This window comes from Protopterus annectens, chromosome 7.part0 (assembly GCF_019279795.1).
Source record: "Protopterus annectens isolate FY-2018-M chromosome 7.part0, PAN1.0, whole genome shotgun sequence".
NCBI classification, from domain to species: Eukaryota; Metazoa; Chordata; order Ceratodontiformes; family Protopteridae; genus Protopterus; species Protopterus annectens.
In genome coordinates, this window is record NC_056739.1 from 917505105 (window position 1) to 917522577 (window position 17473).

Below are 17473 nucleotides of genomic sequence, written 5' to 3' on the forward strand. Positions count from 1 at the left end.
GATCCACTGAACTTGCTGGTTCAAAAAGGTCTGTGTGATAGCCTGAAGCATCACCATAATGTCTCATGGAGACAGGATCTCAAACTACAGGGAGAAGTTGTTCCCTTAAGGAAAGTCTTAGACACGTTTATTGAGACTAGTTTATTTAGACTACAGGAGTCTGATTATCCAATGAAAGTTGGAAATGGATGCCAGTTGAATTTTGACTGCTGAAAAACTAGAGCCTTTCTGGAATAATTCAGACAAGAATTGTAAAACAGAGGAAAAACTTTTCCCCATAGCCCAGAAAGACAATAATTTCCATTTACTTTGATAGAGTCTTATGGTGCTAAATTTTTGTGAAGGAGAAAAAATATGTATATCTTCTGTAAACCTGGCATCTTTGCCCAACATTAGAACTGGAGAAACAAGGTAGTTAATTTCAGGGAGTCTAGGTCTGGAAGAGGATGCTTGGAAGGATAAGAAATCATGAGTCCAAGTTCAGGGTGGCCTGACCAGTTGAGACCAAAGATATGGGAACCAAACTTGTTGAGGACACTATGTGGAAATGAGGATCACCTTGGCCTTGTCCCTTCTGGCTTTCGGAATGAATTATATAATTAGAGGAAGTGGAGGGAATGCAAAAAGGAAACTGGGCAGCCAGCTGTAGATCAGTGCACCCCTCAGTGACCGTCTCTGTGGAGGGATCAGGGTAAAGTAATGGCTGCATTTGTTGTTGAGATAGGAGGCAAACAGGTTGCAGCAGGGTTTGCAACTGAAAATTTAATTTGCCGCTGTTTTATTGAGGGACTACTCATGAGGCGAAAAACTGCACCTGCTCAGTTTGTCTGCTAGTACACTGGAAGCCCCCATGATGTGCTTTGCCATCAGACAGTGATAGGAAGACATTGCCAAACACTCATAAGCTCTCAACTCAAGGAGTAATATTTGGTTCTCCTTGTTGGTTGGTTGATTGACTGATGTACCAGACCACTGACATGTCTGTCTGAATTGCAATCACACCCACTGGAAGAGAGTCTTGAAATGCCTGCAACACCAAAAGGTCTGCTCTCATTCCCAGAACACTGATGTGGATGTGGGGATTATTATCTAAGGGTGTCCATGTACCTTAGAACGTCTCTTCTCATAATGCTATAAGTAGACTCCAATAAAAGCTTCCCCTTTCTCCAAGGAGGTGCAGTTCAGAGTTTGGAAGGGGATGGTGGGAGGGATGCTGAATCAGATAAAAATAGGGAAACATGGATGTATCTTTATGGTAAGTCCATAACTTTCACATCCGATGTAGTCCTTTTTGTCTGATTCAACCTTTGGGACAGAATCCCTAGCTACATGATTTCCCAGGTGGAATTAAGGAAAGATGTTCCTGAGATCAGCACAGCCAATGGAGGAATGAGCTCTGAACTGTAAATCCAGTTTACAGTGAGACATCAAGGTATGCCCTGTAGACCAGTGTTGAGAGGGTGATAATGTTGAGACCATTGGACTAACACAGTCCATTGCAGAACCTTCATAGAAAATCTGGGCATAGGAACCAGAATGATGGTTGAGGCCATCAGTACTAGAAGCTTTATAATTAAGCATGCTGGAGGGGATGGATTGGCTAGTGCTTGTGATGCTACTTGGTGGACTGAAGGAACCCTGTACAGAGGTAAAGTAGCTATCTGAGTTATAATGCTTAGGTGGCATCCGATAAATTCTGAACTGGGAGCAAATTACTCTTCAATCCGGTCACCATAATCCCGGAAGTTGGAGTAATCGTAGTAAAAGGTTCCACTGGAAAATTAGCAGATCCTTGGTCGGTGCGGTGAGAAGCCAATTGTTTAAGTACAGGAACATCTGGAACTTCTGCAGTATGAGGTAGGCCACTACTGATGCCATGCATTTGGTAAACATGCAGGGGGCTGTGGTGAGTCAAAATGGCAGCGGTCTAAATTGAAAATGATTGGCTTTCAGATGAAACTGGAGAAATCTCGGAGTGCCTGTGTATCTCTATGTGGTAACAGGCATCCTGGAGCTTGACTGAGTACATCCAGTCATCCTTTCTGAGTACAGGCAAAATGGACTGTACTGTGACCATCCAGAATTCTGTCTGTTTCACATACTGGTTTAAATAACTTCGGTCCAATATTGGCCTTAGGTCACCTGTCTTTTTTGGAACCAAAAAACCTGGAATAGACACCAAATCCAAACTGGTCTGGTAGGGCATGCTGGATGACTGTTTCTTCCAACAGCTTTAATACTTCTGCTGTTGTGGATTCCAACTGATTGGATGGCACAAAGAGAATCCTTAATTTTGCCTGAGGCATTGTTAGAAATGGAATTGAGTATCCTCTGGTTATTATCCTTAACTCCCAAGAATATGAACTGATGGCCCACCAGGTTTGAGGGGTTGTATGGATAGGTGACCCCCAATTGCCTCCAGAGTGCAGCAGCACTGGCAGGATTTCTCAGAAAACAGTCCATGAAATCCTTGGTTTTGCAGTCTACTTCGGTCTCTTGGGTGACATCCATTGAAATTAACTCCTCCTCTGCCCCAGAAGGGGTCTGTCTGAAGACGTGCCCTGAGTAGAACCTTATTATTTTCATAACCACATTTTCTTCCTTCCTTGCTGATTCTTGGAGAAGGTTCTCTGTGTAGCGGAGAAACAAATCCCAATGGCAGAAACAGTCTTACCATCTTGGATAACTATTAGAAATGTGATATACAAGAAGTGTTTTTTGTAACTGTGTGGCACTAGAATAAATTATTCTTTTTTAGTACATGTTTTTTTTTCTTCTTTTGAAGTACAGCATTTGGTATCCTGTTGTAGTTCTACAAGTCTTACCATCTTGTTCACCTCTCAATAGTGTGTTCTTAACTTTGGGCTAAACAATGTGGTACAATCAAAAGGAGCACTGATGAAGGACATCTTAAAGCCCTCCGCAAAATCTCACAACAGTATCCAAAGCATGGCAATGTAATGATATACTGGTACCTGCTGTTCTGGCTGTCTCATCAGCTGCATTTGAAAGCAAATGCATGGAGACATTTGAAACAGCAGATAAAGTAGAAAGCTGGGATGCCATTGTTTTCTTGATAGCCACTGGCAACTTACCTGAAAAAGAATTGGTAATTTCTTTGGTCAATTCTCGTTGGAACAAAATAATATGGCCCATGTAGTTCAGCACACTCAGAGAAAAAGTCACTGAAGTGCAAGTCCATGTTCTAAATCTGTCCAAAGCCCTAGACTCCCTGTTAGGGAGACAGACATATGAACTCTCCTCTGAGAGTTTCTTCTTTGTGGCTGCTGCTACAACCATGGAATCCACTAGGGAACCCTTATTCCAATTAAGTGTGTCTTTTGGCACCGCCTGAATCTTGTCAAATTTCTTTGGTATGGGCTCTGCTGTATCAGGCTCTCTTCAGGCTCACTGAATCACTAGATCAATAAAGGCATCGGGAACCACCCAGGATGTAGAAGAGCCAACTCCAAAAGCCTTCAGGAACATGGATTCTTAATGGGAAGGCATACTGTGGACCATTCCCATTTCTGTTTGACCAATTCTACTATTTCTTTGAAGGAGGCATTTCCAAAGGGGGATCTCATGGAACCTTCTCCTTCCTCCAAATCTGTGTCTTCTGTGACAGATTCTGGGATGAATCCAAGTGCTTCTACTTGCACTTCTGCTTTCTAAGTACCTGTCATCAGGGAATATCTGTCAACAGGTCGCAGTCAGATGGAGAACTCCGAGAGTACTTCCCAAGACTTTTGGAGGCTGACTCTACTGTCCGTGTGAAGGAGTGAATTCCAGAGCAGAATATGTTTGCAATCAGGGTGGATCCAAAAAGGATTGTGGTACCTTTTTCCTTGAGCATGACAGGACCTGCTGGAAGACCTCATAGGCTGAGGAAGAGATAAGAGCCAAGGAAGTCTCTCTAATAGCTGGTACAGAGAGAGACTCCCCCGAACCCTCAACTCTCCTCATCTCCAAGGCAGACATCAGAGCCGAGCTATTCACAGTCGATGTCCTGAAAGGAAGGGATGGCTCTGACAGTTTTGGAGTCAAACCCTCTTCTTGGACACTGCCTGTGAAGCTTTGGCTCCGATTCTCATCTTGATTCAAGAGGTTCAGAGTTGAGACAGACTGGGTTGTAGTCAGAACCAAAGTGAAAGGCACTATTGGTGTCTACGTAGGTGCTCCAAAAGTATTCAGATCCAAGGTCTTTGGTTCCAAAAGATGGACCTGCAACAGAGTCGAACAGGGATGGGTCAATGGTAATGTTCCTGACTATCAGAGGGGACTGAGCTGGCAGGATACCCAAATGTATCTTCATCTGGAGAAATTTACGCATCATTCTGTCAATGTAGCTTCAGTGAAACTCCTAGTAAAATGGGCAGACCTGGAAGATGCAATTAACAAAACCCATGACTGCTGTTGCAGAATGGGGAGAGAAGTCAAGGGCTGATCAGATCTGGAGTGAAACGTTTGGCTGGAGATGGACAGTGGATCTGAGGCTTTGGATCTGAAAACTTCAGCATTTTCTGCATTGGACCTGATAAGACTGTGGGATACAGACACCATTTTATCAGGTTTTTCTATTTTCTTCTTACGGGTGTTGTTTTGAATGGGCTCCTTTGACTATATTATTTTTCCTTTTCTTTCTACCTTGGAGTCGAAGATGAGGGAGAAACTACTGAAGGTCCTGAAGCAGACGGAAGGAGGCCCTTTAAAATTAGTTTAAACTTAGTTTTTGTGGCCAAACAAAGCACAGGCTTTGCATTCTGTATCTAGGTATGCTGCTCCCAAACAGTAAATGCAAATGGAGTGGGGAGTCATGTGGAGGAATTTTGTGGCCACATTTACCACTCATCTTAAAGCTTTTGTCCAACACTTTAAGAAAGTCAGGACACTGCAAATTTTAGTAACAAGCATTACCTGCACCTACTCTAACTTTAAGTACAAAAAAACTATACATAATTACAATAATTACAAAAACAGAAACAGAATAGTTAATAGAACAGGAATTTTTTTTTACATTAACTATACGGGAGGAGAATGAATTACAATAGAAAATGGAAGGAAAAACAATTTCTGATATTAGGAGAGAGAAAAACTGAGAAAACACTTATCTCAATAAAGAGCTCAAGAGACTCCGCAACCACTCGGTTGAAAACAAGATCTGAGGAAATTTGACAGTGGTGAGGGAATTATGGGTATGGGAGGAGTCAGAGCCCTTGATCCAAATATTTGAAGATGCCAAGGCCAGATAGGAGTCAGATCCAAGTTCCCAAAGGTTAAATCAGATGAAAATGGACAACATCAGATGCAAAAGACTCTACAGAGCACTAAATAATTCAATGAAATGGTCAAAAAGTCAGCTAATACGACAACTGTAGGGTTGAACCTAAATTACATATTCTACTAATGCTCTAAATGTTCAGTACAAGATGTACATGTGACAAGCCAAGCTTGACTGACGTTTAAGTTATTTCTAGAGAGGCTGCAAGCTACTTGCAAGCATAAAGTTTTGTTTCTACTTTAATAAGTAAAATACACCTATAACTCCCTATTACTGAAGTGTCCTCCTCGGTTTTGGTAACTCAATGACCTGAGATCATTTGAAACAATTAGGGGAATTCCCTGAACTGCCTACACTTTGAAAGAGATCTATTAATGGAAGACAAGATTTATTTAAATTGATGCTTTTATGTGTTTAGTGAACATCATTTACTAACAGTGATTATTTTTTTTTTACATGTGACTGTTTCACTTCTTAGATAAGGATTGCTTTATTCATAAATGTTATTAGTCTGATGAGGTTCATGCAGGAGTGAGTACAAAAGTGCTTACTAAATAAAGTTGTGAGAAGAAATGATGACTCAAGACTATTTTTTATTTTTATAAATTTTTGAAGCCCTTATTTGATACCCTCACAGAGTTTTTTTTGAGATCTCACACACACACACACACACACACACACACACACACACACACACACACACACACACACACACACACACACACACACACACTTCCTACTTACTCTACCTTTTGTCTAAATCATATCTGACTGACATTTTTAATGCACGTAAATCATCTGATATGTTTTTCCAGGCTAATATGTGCAAGCCACCATGTTTACCTAATATAATTTGTAATATCTATAATGCATATATGGATAATCAATAAAAATCAGTGAAACAAATGATACACTAAACTGTTAATATTCCAAGCGCTTCTTCTACTCACTTCTCTTTCTGCAGGCTCTCAATCTGCTCAGTTAGAACTCTCTCCTCCTGCTGCATGGCTGCTTGCTGCTGTTCTGTCAGATCAATCTCCATGGACTCATCGCCACTCACTAACTCCTCTGCAACATCAGACATGGATGGATTCCTTTGGATCCCAGGTGATGATACACTTGGGTAGTTCAAACGACGTAACCTCCCTTTGCCCTGTGCCCAGGAAGAAAAGACCTGTGTTAACATCTTCTAAAACAAGTGAATATTAACTACAATGCTGACTGTCAAGAAAATACGACATTTGTGATGAAAACAATGACTAAAAAAAACAAGTTTCATTGATTAAAAGAAAAAGAAAGGCCATAACTTTTGGAGACAAGTCTGAACAAGACAATAGGACCCAAATATAAAAAACTTACAACAGGCTCTTATTCTTGGCTCGAAGAGAAATGCAGCTGCAAAAAGTACCTTTAATGATGTCTTGGCAGGTGGGATTTATGCTTAGAAATATATGAAACACTTTTCTTTGGATATCAGATAAGTGAAATGCACAAAATGCCAACTTGGCATCAGTTTCTACAATAATTATTGTATGTCTGTGGACATTTACGTAAAGGCAGGTACATTTTCTGTAGTAAGAAGATTCGTAGCAAAGGCTGCAACATAAACACAGTTATTTCACACATAAATAAGTACCCTGTCCCTGTAGACATACAAAGGTACAGCCATTCTGTCTGTTGGAAACAGAACCCAAAGGTGTGCTGTTACCATCTCTACAAGACTAATTTCAGTAATGTGCACTGCTATACTGATGCGGCCTCCTACCCCACCTTGTGAAATCCTAAGAATATTAGAGAAAAGCTGTGCAACACCACACCTCTCTCCACACCTTCAGCACTAAGTCACTCTACTGTAATACAGCAACCCAATACTGGCACCCCTACCCCGCAAACAGCTATTACTACCGTGTAACTCTCTATTACATTATACAACACTCTTCATCTCTCACCCAGCTTACTGAAACTATGTCTTTCACAGTGCCTACCTGCACTTCCATTATCCACCCGTACTCATACCAGAAATCCAGTAGCTCAGTGATTACCACACTCCACTTCCTTTCTTATGACTTATTTAGCCAAGCCACTCTCGTCTCGTTACTATGGCTTCACCACCCCTACCCAGCTACCAAGGAATCTGCAGCATCCTGAATCCTGAATCTAAGGAAAAAGGAAAAGTGAGGAACAGAATTTCATTCAATGTGCTTAACATCTTCTGCTTCTGTTCAAAATTCTGATGGAGAGGGTTGGTTCAATTTAAGAACAGAAGGGACTTCAACTGATTTTGGGAAAGCCACTTTAGCCAAAAAAAAAAACTGCTTTTGAGAACATCACACAGTTTAGAAATTGATAAAAACACATTACACTGGAATCAGAATGACTACTTATGAAATATAAACCAAGGGAAGTAAAAGCCGATGTGTTCATCAACTGAAAATGTTGGCGAATGTTGCTGATGGCTTTCATCAGGGGTCACAGAAAACACTTTAATACACGCTGATGGAGAATTAAGGCTAATCACTGAAGAACCTGTATCAGAAAGTCAGATGGACTCCAATGTCTTCTGCCATATGCAGAAATGGTTGTTTTACAGGGGTCTCCTGTCGTTAGGATGGGAAAGTCTCAATTCTTCTCACAAAAGAGAAAATAGGACTCTGGGTTTCTAAACAACCCACAGTGAAGAGACCTTCAGTTGGAGGAAGGAGTGCAGACAGCAAAAGGAAAGACAATGAAACCTACCCTGCAGTTTCTTCAGTGATCTCTTCACTGAAGGGTAACTCTATAATGTCTTTTTTCCCTCTGTCATTCTAAGTTTGCTAAAAATAATTAAGCCAGGACAACTTTAAAGTGACTTATTCTCGTGGAAAATACTTGAAGTCCTTGCTGAACAATATCCTCTGCAGGAGTCTCTACAATGAAGTAAAGGCCGGCTGGCAAAAACTACCTTGAAGAGAGGCTCCCAGGTTTCAAGCAGCCCCCAAGCCATATAATGCTGGATTAGGAAAACCCAAGTCTATCCTTTTCTCATGATCCTGAGGGAAACAACACGGATAACCTTCCTCCTGACTGAGAAATCTTCAAAGATCTAATGTTTTGATAAGCAACTTAACCATCTAATTTGTCTTCATACTTAGCAGGCAATCTAGAGAAGGTGAGCACCAAGCCATTATTTGGTTGAGCGAAGGGGAAAACCTTTTAAGGCAGCATTCCTTATTAGAAAACTGTGCCAATTCTGGTTCCAATCCTGAAAGCTGCAGCTAGGTTATAATGTTCTGTAGATCGCTTCTGCATCTTCTTATTCCTCTAATAACTTCAGCATTCAGTCTTCCATGTTCCCCAATAAAATATTTTGTTCTTTTGCTTGCCAGTGGCAGTGAAGGAGAGAAATGAAAGCCACATGTAGCTTTAATCCGTGGCTTGGCTGGGGTATTTTGTTCCGCCCTATCACCATCCCTTTAGCAACTTGGTGAGCGCCTTTCGAAGGCAACGCCTGCAATACTAGAATACTAGATCACTAGATCACTAGATCACTGAAACATGCTTCCACACAGTGCTATCCCACTGCAGTGCTACACACTACTTGTCAGGCCTAGAAGCCCAGACAACAAGCCTATGTACCCTCCCTCAACCGGGGACGATTTAGCTTATGCCAACCACTCACTAATTACCCCCATCCCACCCCGATCCACTCTGGCTTCCGCTGACATCCAAACAAACCAGTCCATCCCAAGTAGGTCACCAGGGTTTCCAAAGGAGCTTAATCCTACTGCCCCACAGAGCTGGCCATGTTGACCGCATGCAGCCCCTTCACAGATACATCTCTGAGGCGTACTGAAGGAGGTAGTCCTTTCAGTTACCTTACTTGTGAATTATCCCACTAGAGAAAGTTTGTTAGTGAATTTATAGTTCTGTTGAATGCAACAGCCTAGCTAGGTACGTACAGTCCGTTTTGCAAATAAAAAATAAATGATCAAATTCAACATGAATTATGACAGTGCTTATGAAGAAATCTACAGTACGTTCACAAGGAAAATATGTCCTTATGAAAAATAAGGTTGCACTGTCCAAAACATATGAATACTAACTACTAAAAACTATACGGGACATATGAGTAAATGAAGATAATGCAGCAGCTGAATTTTTGCAGAGTGACTTGTAGTCCATTAAAATGATATTTCAGTGAGATTAAATTTCCATTTTAGATGAATAAGACTTGGTCATCTCTTGAATTCTCAATGCACAGTGCTGCAAGGAAATTAAAATTCCACACATGAACACTATTCAAAGCATGGCCTGGTCTGCTATAAAACAAGGACTATATCCCCAGCTTGATCTCTTTAACTTGCAAAGGAAATTATCACCACACCATATCAAACAAACTCTTCTACTGCTGAGATCATGCAATGATCAATACCCTGACAGAAATGCTACTGGACTGACTGCATTTCTATCAGGAGCCAATTATACTGTGCTTCCTATTACTATCCATCTGCCACCCCCAAGAAGTCTCAGCCCACTTGTATTACATTCTCAGCTTCTCCCTCTTGTTTCTAATACTATTCCCCAACCTCCTCTGACAACTAAAGCAATGTGTATTTTCCATTTAAATTGCTCATTTATACTCTATTGCAAGTGCTTTAGTGTTGTATTACATGTGTATACATTGTTTTATGCTTCAGCAACTGGGTTGTGGTTGAAAAGGGGTCCTTAGATGAGACAGCTCACCTAGTTAAAAAAAAAAAGCATAAACAAACAGAAATAAAGGAAAAGTTATCTCCTGGATTTGTGCCACTAGATTGCTAACATGAATTCAATTTGATCTTTTTTTTTTAAATGATGAAAAATACAGATGCAACTTAGTTGAATTCTAAGCAACACATGGCACACATTAGATCTGGGCCTCATTACACCCTTTGGTCCATTCAGTATTATTTCCCAGTATGTCACACTGTGTCGAGCATAATGAATACCTCTGTATAATTTTACAAAACAGAATTTAGCAGCATTCTCATCCCCAAGGCCGTTGCATCATTTATAAATTAAGACAGAAAACATCCATGAATCAAGACTGCATTAAATATATCTACAGAATTTTATTTTCATTTAAGACAAAAGTTTAAACTATTCAAAGCATCAGACTCATATTTATAGCCAATATTAATCCACTGAACATAATATATGCACTAAAATGTTTGTATAAATCTGCACTGTAAGATACTCAAATGTGAGATTCTTTAAGAAAAGCTGGATGATACGTTGCACTACAATAATTCAGTCATGAAAGTGTTAACTTGACAGAGTTGCTTAACAATGTGTATATATGACAGCTGCTTACAGCCGTCTATAAAGTTATCAAATGAAATCAATCACTGATGTTTAGACGTACACATAGAAACATTTGTGAACTGACAAACACATCAGCACTAAGTATTACACTTCACAGGAAGTACATAATCATACTAAAACATTAATTTAGATGAATGTAACATAAAACTCTGTGGGGAATTAAAACAACAGTCTACAAGGCTGTAGACTAGAAGGGGACTGAACATGAATCTGGAACAAAATGCTTAATGGCAGCTTGGAATGGTGAGTACTACAAATGAATGTAAACAGAAGTGGTAGGCTGGAGGAACATGGCACTGAAATGGGCATGACAGCTGTGACACGACAAGTGACAAAGACAATTGGGAACATGTATAATACAAGTTATACATACCGAGATTGAACTGCGGGTTATGCTCATAAATCTAACTGCAATTAGTACAGGTTTCTAGATTAGGAAGGACATGGAAAGGAAATGTTAGACTGCGCTAAGCATATAGTAAATTAAAAAAAAAGTTTTGTTAGTAAAGCATGTTTAATTAAAATGCATACCATATGAAGTAAATGTATTTAGTGGAAAGCTATTGGACTACCATGCACATGCAATCACAAGCAAGACCCCTGACTTGATTATTGCCACCCTGAGCACCTTTCTTGTTGTTCAGTTCTAAGAAAGAAAGAGTATTTAAATAACAAGTGTGATTATCATGAAGACTTCCACTTAACACTCAGCTAAATGTCTCTACAATTGAAACAATTATTGTCTTGAAAACAAATGATTTCCATTCATGGCTGAGCTGCTCACAAGAAATTTTTCTGCTGAGCGTGTGCAATAAAGGCAAATTACAAAACATATATTTATTTTATTTATTTATTTTTATTTTACATTTGTTTACCGGGATAGTCCGACTGGATACATGTCCATTTTCAGTGAAGGCCTGGGGAGAAAAGCTCCACATAGACAAACTGACATAGATTACACAGAAGTTAGCAAACAATTATAAAAACAAAGTGATTATATACAATGGGTAAGTAATGTTCCCTAGTAGGGACTCACAATTCTCATGGACAGACAATTAAAAGTAAGAGACATCAGATTGGAAGCAGAGCTTGGTGATGTAGTTACAAGTTATGATAATTGCAGAATATGCTTTTAGTTTATAACTTAATCAGGGTTGGTACATGGGCATAGCCAATTCACTTTGAGATACTGTTTGAGTTTTTTTAAAGAGACTTTTGGAGGATTGTAGGGTTATATAGTTTGGCAACGAATTCCAGGTTATTAGCTTTGTGGGTATGGACCAGTAGTTTATCGGCTGACCATAGGGATCTTAGGTTGCTATATGGCTTAATGATATTTTTAAGTGATGGGGTATTCTCAGTGTGGTACAAAATTTTGTGCGCTATTAAAAGTTGATTGAATTGAATTAAGCTGGGCAGTTCCAGCCACTCTAGTTGTTTAAGGTTCTGGCAATGGTGGGTTCTATAGGTGGAGCCAGTGGCGAATCTGGAAATATGACTGTAGCTATGGGACAGCTTACCTAGTTCGGATTTGTTGAGGTTTGAGAGTACAGGAGAGGCATATAAAAGAGTGTAGAGTAGGTGTGATCGGGCAATTGCAATCCTAGCCAGTGGGGTTAAAAATGTGAATTTTCAAGAGGAAGATTCCAGAAGTACAAAGGTGGACCACTTCTGGAATCATGGCTCAAGCAATATTACCTAGTAAAGGCATGAGACAATAACCAAGATGCAATGACATAAATGCCTGCATTGGAGAAGCTTTTTGAAACTGCCATACCCTGGTATAGGAGCATTTTTCAAAAGATGGTTCACTGTTTAATGATGATATACAACAACTGGTAGTGTACTTGAAAAGGGTTTGCTTGCAACTGCCAGCTACTCCCTTATCAATGCAAAGGAGATGAAAGGCTTATCTGTCATTCTAAATTCACATCCCTCCCTTTAGGTAGAACTTGAACTGGTCACACACATTCAGGGTGTGAAAGGCTTTATCCCACAGCTCCTACCCCTGCAAAGAAAGAAGAGAGATAAATTAACTACTTCAAGGACAATTATGATGCACATTTGGAAGGAAATGTGGGCTGGTCTCAAGAGACACCCTGTCTTTATGAAAAACAGTCTATGGATCCCTACAAATAAGGGCATGAAACACCATATCTTGCAAGTGGAAGTGATGGCACGAAGAAAGGTTTTCAAAGGCAAACTTCAAAGCTGATGAATCAAACCACTCAAAGAGAAGATAAGCAAGTCTGTCAATCATGAAGTTTAATTCCAAAGGATAACAGTTCTTCAAAAGTGGAAGGGGATACAGAACCCTTAAAATGGGTTACTTGATTAGTTGGTGCTGGGCAAAATCCTGGCTCTCCACAAAGTCATGATGGACAGAAACAGCAGAAATGTGCATCTTGGTAACAGAGTAAATAAGATGCAGATCATAAAGGTGCCTGAGACAAGTCAGGAGCATCGGCACACTGACCAAGTCAGGCAATACAACCTAACTCTGTTCAAATGAAGAACTTCTACCATCTGGCAAAGTATTCTTCTAGCCCCTCCTATCAGCTCTGAACATTTCCCTACAAATGGTGACCATCTAAGTGCTTGAGTACTACCTCTCTAATCCTGCTTTCACAATGTTACCTTTCTCCAGCTGTGTTTCCTATGCTGGTCCTTAGACTGCGAGACTGCAGTTCAAGTGGCTACTATGTTTAACCTTGCATGTTTTTTTTTTTTCTTTTCCGTATGATTCTGCAACTATATAACTAATATACTTACGTAACAGGAGGTGGTGAACTCTCCCATTGTGGAAAAAGAGGATGGGATTTCACCCTTGGAAAAAAATGGAGTTTTGCTGTATACGGTTTGTTAATTCTGGTAATTTTTTTTTATGTTTTTGGGCTGAATAAGCTTGCTTTTTAGTGGATGGGATCTGAGTTTTTCTTGATGTATCTGAAACTTCAGCCAGGAGGTCTTAAGTAATCAGAAGGTCTGCATTAGGATCACAGGGAGTTACTAAGCTAATGGCCCTAGGGCCCTTACAAGCCTAGCCAAGTTCTACCCTTATTTCCATGATCAGCACCTACTGTCCCTGTCCAAGAGGGGCACGTGTATTCAGTGAAAATGTGTTCAACATATTAGCTGTCTAATGCTTAATGAATATTAATTCAAAACGATGGTTTCAAAATTGCAATTTGAACCATGTAGAAGTCACATTCCTGAGGTACCAGCAGCATGCTGGAAGTATTAACCTTGTATGCACCATTCCCTTTCAATTTCTATGTTTGCACGTTAGAAGGTAGAGTTGTGTCAGATCTTACCATAACATTCAATGTCCTACTTCTTACTGTTGCAGCATTCTTTAATCTTGGGAAATATTGCCAAAGACAGCTGAAAGTCCGACCAGCATAGCAAAACCTTTACACCTTCCAGGCACTACAGATCAGACATATATCCTATGTGCAGGGCATAAGGTACATATGTGGTTCTGAAGAAGTTGGAAACAGTTCTGACGAAAGTGCTAAACTTGTATTGAAGTGGAGTTCTGCAGTTCGTGGTCCACTCTGTTTTACTGTTTTTATCAGTACATTTGTGACATATGAGCGCCTAATCCTCAGAACTGAAGGGTAACAGAAGAACCACATTAACCCTAGAGGAAAGCAATAGCATGTACATCCAGGAAGGACAGAAGAAGAAGAAAAGGGTGCAAGAAAGGCCTCCTCAATCAGAAGGAACACAACAGAAAATAAATAGGGATGGGGGGAGGGACGGAATACTGCAAGAGTAAGAACTAGGGCATCTGTTGTTACACTGAGATCTTACACAGCTGTACTAACTGCTTCCTTATCACTGTTGCAGTATGTTTCACTCTTGGGAGGGTACAAAACCTACTGTAAAGTATGGGAGGAGGACACCACAGAAGAGCCCTCCAAAAACCCATAAAGGACAGCCCTGACAAAACCCGCTCTGGCCTAGAAATGACATCCAAGTTGTAATGTTTGGTGAAAGTCTGAACAGAAGACCAGGTATCTGCTTACAAAACAAATCTAGTATCAAGAACCTTGAAAAAAGCACCAGAAGAGACCATTACCCTGACAGAACAAGCACAAATAGAAGCAGAAAGATGCTAGCCATGAAAAGAATAGCAAAAAGAAATGGCCTTAGAAATCCTGGAGGAGACGGTTTCATTAGATACTGCCAAACCCAGTTTCCTGGCATGAAATGAAACAAAAAGCTGCTCAGCTTTCTTTTTATGTTTTGTCTTGTCTAGATAATATCTGAGCTGTCTATGTACATCCAAGGTGTAAAGAACCCTTCGCTAGTATTCCATGGAGAAGAAAAGGAGGCGGACAGTGAAGGCACTGATTCAAGTATAAATCCATAACCACCTTGGGCATAAAAGAAAGATTGATATAAAGAGACACCATGTCCATGTGAAAAACAAAAAGGTGGATCTGCCATGTGTGCTTGAGGTTCAGAGACCCTCTTGGCAGAAGAGCCAACAACAATACAGTCTTCCAAATACAATATTGTAGGGGGAAGAAGAAACTGAAGGCTCAAAAGGGGACTGAGTCAATTTCTCAAGAGCAAAATTAATGTCCCAAGAAGAAGGAATAGGTTTCTTGGAGGCGAAGTATGAAAGACACCTTCAGAAATTGTTTGGCTAGAAGCCAGAGGTGGATTCAGAGGCAGTCAAGTGTAAATGGCTGACAACTGAACTTTAGCAGATGAATATGCCAAGCCAGAATTGAGCAATTCACATAAATAAGAAAGGAATGTAGGAACACCCAAAGGAAAAGGGTCCAGGTCACGCCTGACCAAACAGAAAATCTCTTCCATTTAAACACACAGGATTTTCTAGTAGTGGTGTCTAAAAGAACCTGCACTTTGAGATTGCTGAAGGAGGTTTCCCAACCACGACTGGAAGCATTCCTGCATAGCACCTAAGTATGGAAAGGAACCTGAAAAGGCAGACCTATAATCAGGAATATCTGGTAAATTCACTAGCAGAGCTCAAGCTTGAGACAGGGCAAGAGAGGGACCAGATAACTCCAGAAGATGGCAGTGCTGAAGCCAAACAGTATTGAAAAACAAGTAGAATTTCCTCACGTGGAGCTTGGTAAAGGGAAGCATGGGAATACTGAATGCCATGTACTCCAGAGCTTGGAGAAATTCCCTCGTAGGAAAGACTGGAAAATATAGAAGGGACTGTAAATAAGCAATCAAAGACAGGACCTTGGGAGGTGGAAGAGAAGCCAACATCAGGATGGTCTGAATCCTGCAACCCAGGAGCAATTGGTCCTGAGAGGAAGTCAACACAAACTTTTTGAGATTAAGGGTGAACCCCACACTCCACAGATGAAGTGGGAGCTAATGAGAGGAGGCTTGAATCAAAAGGTCATCCAAATAAGGGAATATCTGAATTCCCTGAAGTCTGCAGAAGGCTACCACAGGGGCCAGACATTTGGTAATGACCCTCAGAGATACAGAAACAGCAAAAGGCAAAGCACAGAACTGATAATGAGAGGAAGACGCAGTGAAAGGTATAAACCTTCCTGAAGAGAGGGTGAACAGGAATGTGGAGTTAAGCGTCCTTCAAATCCAGGAATACCAGAAAAGCTTGAGGAAGCAACAAAGGAAAAATGTCTGAAAATACAACATCTTGAAAGATGGAACCTTGAGAAAGGACAGTTCTAGAATGGGACTCAACAACCTCTCCTTCCTAGGAAACAGAAACATTCTGGAATAAAAATCTGTTCCCTGTTGAGACAAGGGGACAGGACCGATGACTCCCTGTACCACCAGATCCTGACGAACTACAGGAAAATGTAGAAGATGACAAGGAGGAAGCTGAGGAAGGAAGGAGAATGGAGAAACCATAAAATGACCATTCTGGATAATGGAAAGTGCTCAAGCATTTGTGATTATCTGTTGTCAAACAGGAAAGAAAGAGTCAACCTGAGGGACAGAGGAATGTGGCTGAAGGGTAGGAGTGGCTGAATTTCAAAGAGAAGCAAATATGAAAGGGAAAGGAAGCTTCTGACCTTAAGAACCCTGACAAGGCTCGTCTAGAAAAACTTTACTCGAAGACTGTTAAGTCTACCTATGAACAAAGGAAGGCTTAGAAGGAAAATTTCTCTGAAACGCAGGAACAGGAAAGACAAAGATTTATTTCTAACCCTGCATATCTTTACCCTTATCCTGAAGGGTCTTAAACAATTCAGTACTAGTAGTATCAAAGAGACTTTGATTGTCTAAGGGGGGAGTCTAATAATTTGGCCTTGATGTTCTCGGGCATTTCATGGAGGTGCAACCAAGAATACCTCCTCATAACAGATCCAGATGCAGCCTCCGAAGAGGAGGCATCAGTAGCATCATAACTGCATTTAATAGAGTGAAGATCCACCAGAGAAGCAGAGCTGAAAAGGGAAATGGTAGAAGTCTTACCCTCTTTATCAGGCATATCAGCCCGAATATCCCCAAGTTAGGAGAGAAGAGCCAGGACATACCTAGTCATACATATCTGGCAATTAATAGACTGAAAACTAAGGTAGCAGAAGTACATACGTTATTTTACCGTACCTGTCTATAGCACAGCTGTCCTTATCAAAAGGTAAAAGCTTTGAAGAGGACAAAAACCTGTATGGTTTATTAGTGGCTACACAACTAACAGGAGTATCAAAAAAAAAAACAAAGTCTGAACTTCTGGAAATTTAAAGAACCTATCCAGCTTCTTATGGTCAGGAGGTTGAGAAGCTGCATTCTAAGTATTCAAAAGGGCAGCCAACACTAAAGGGACAGCAGAAGGCCAAGGAGAATCTATTTTCAAGAGTTCACAGTAGATTTTTTTGAATG

General features: G+C 40.5%; 1 protein-coding gene across 4 annotated transcripts in view; it reads right to left on the reverse strand.

The window, feature by feature from the left end:
* The window catches only part of MYO9A (myosin IXA), a 2281069-nt gene that overhangs the window by 43925 nt on the left and 2219671 nt on the right, over positions 1-17473 (reverse strand). For 3 of the 4 annotated variants that reach the window (XM_044077496.1, XM_044077494.1, XM_044077493.1), the window contains 2 exons: positions 10998-11051; positions 6232-6434 (listed from right to left, as the gene is read on the reverse strand). In XM_044077496.1, coding sequence (XP_043933431.1) covers positions 6232-6434; positions 10998-11051 — 257 coding nt within the window. The remainder of the gene's footprint in view (positions 1-6231; positions 6435-10997; positions 11052-17473) is intronic. The other variant, XM_044077495.1, reaches the window with a different exon arrangement.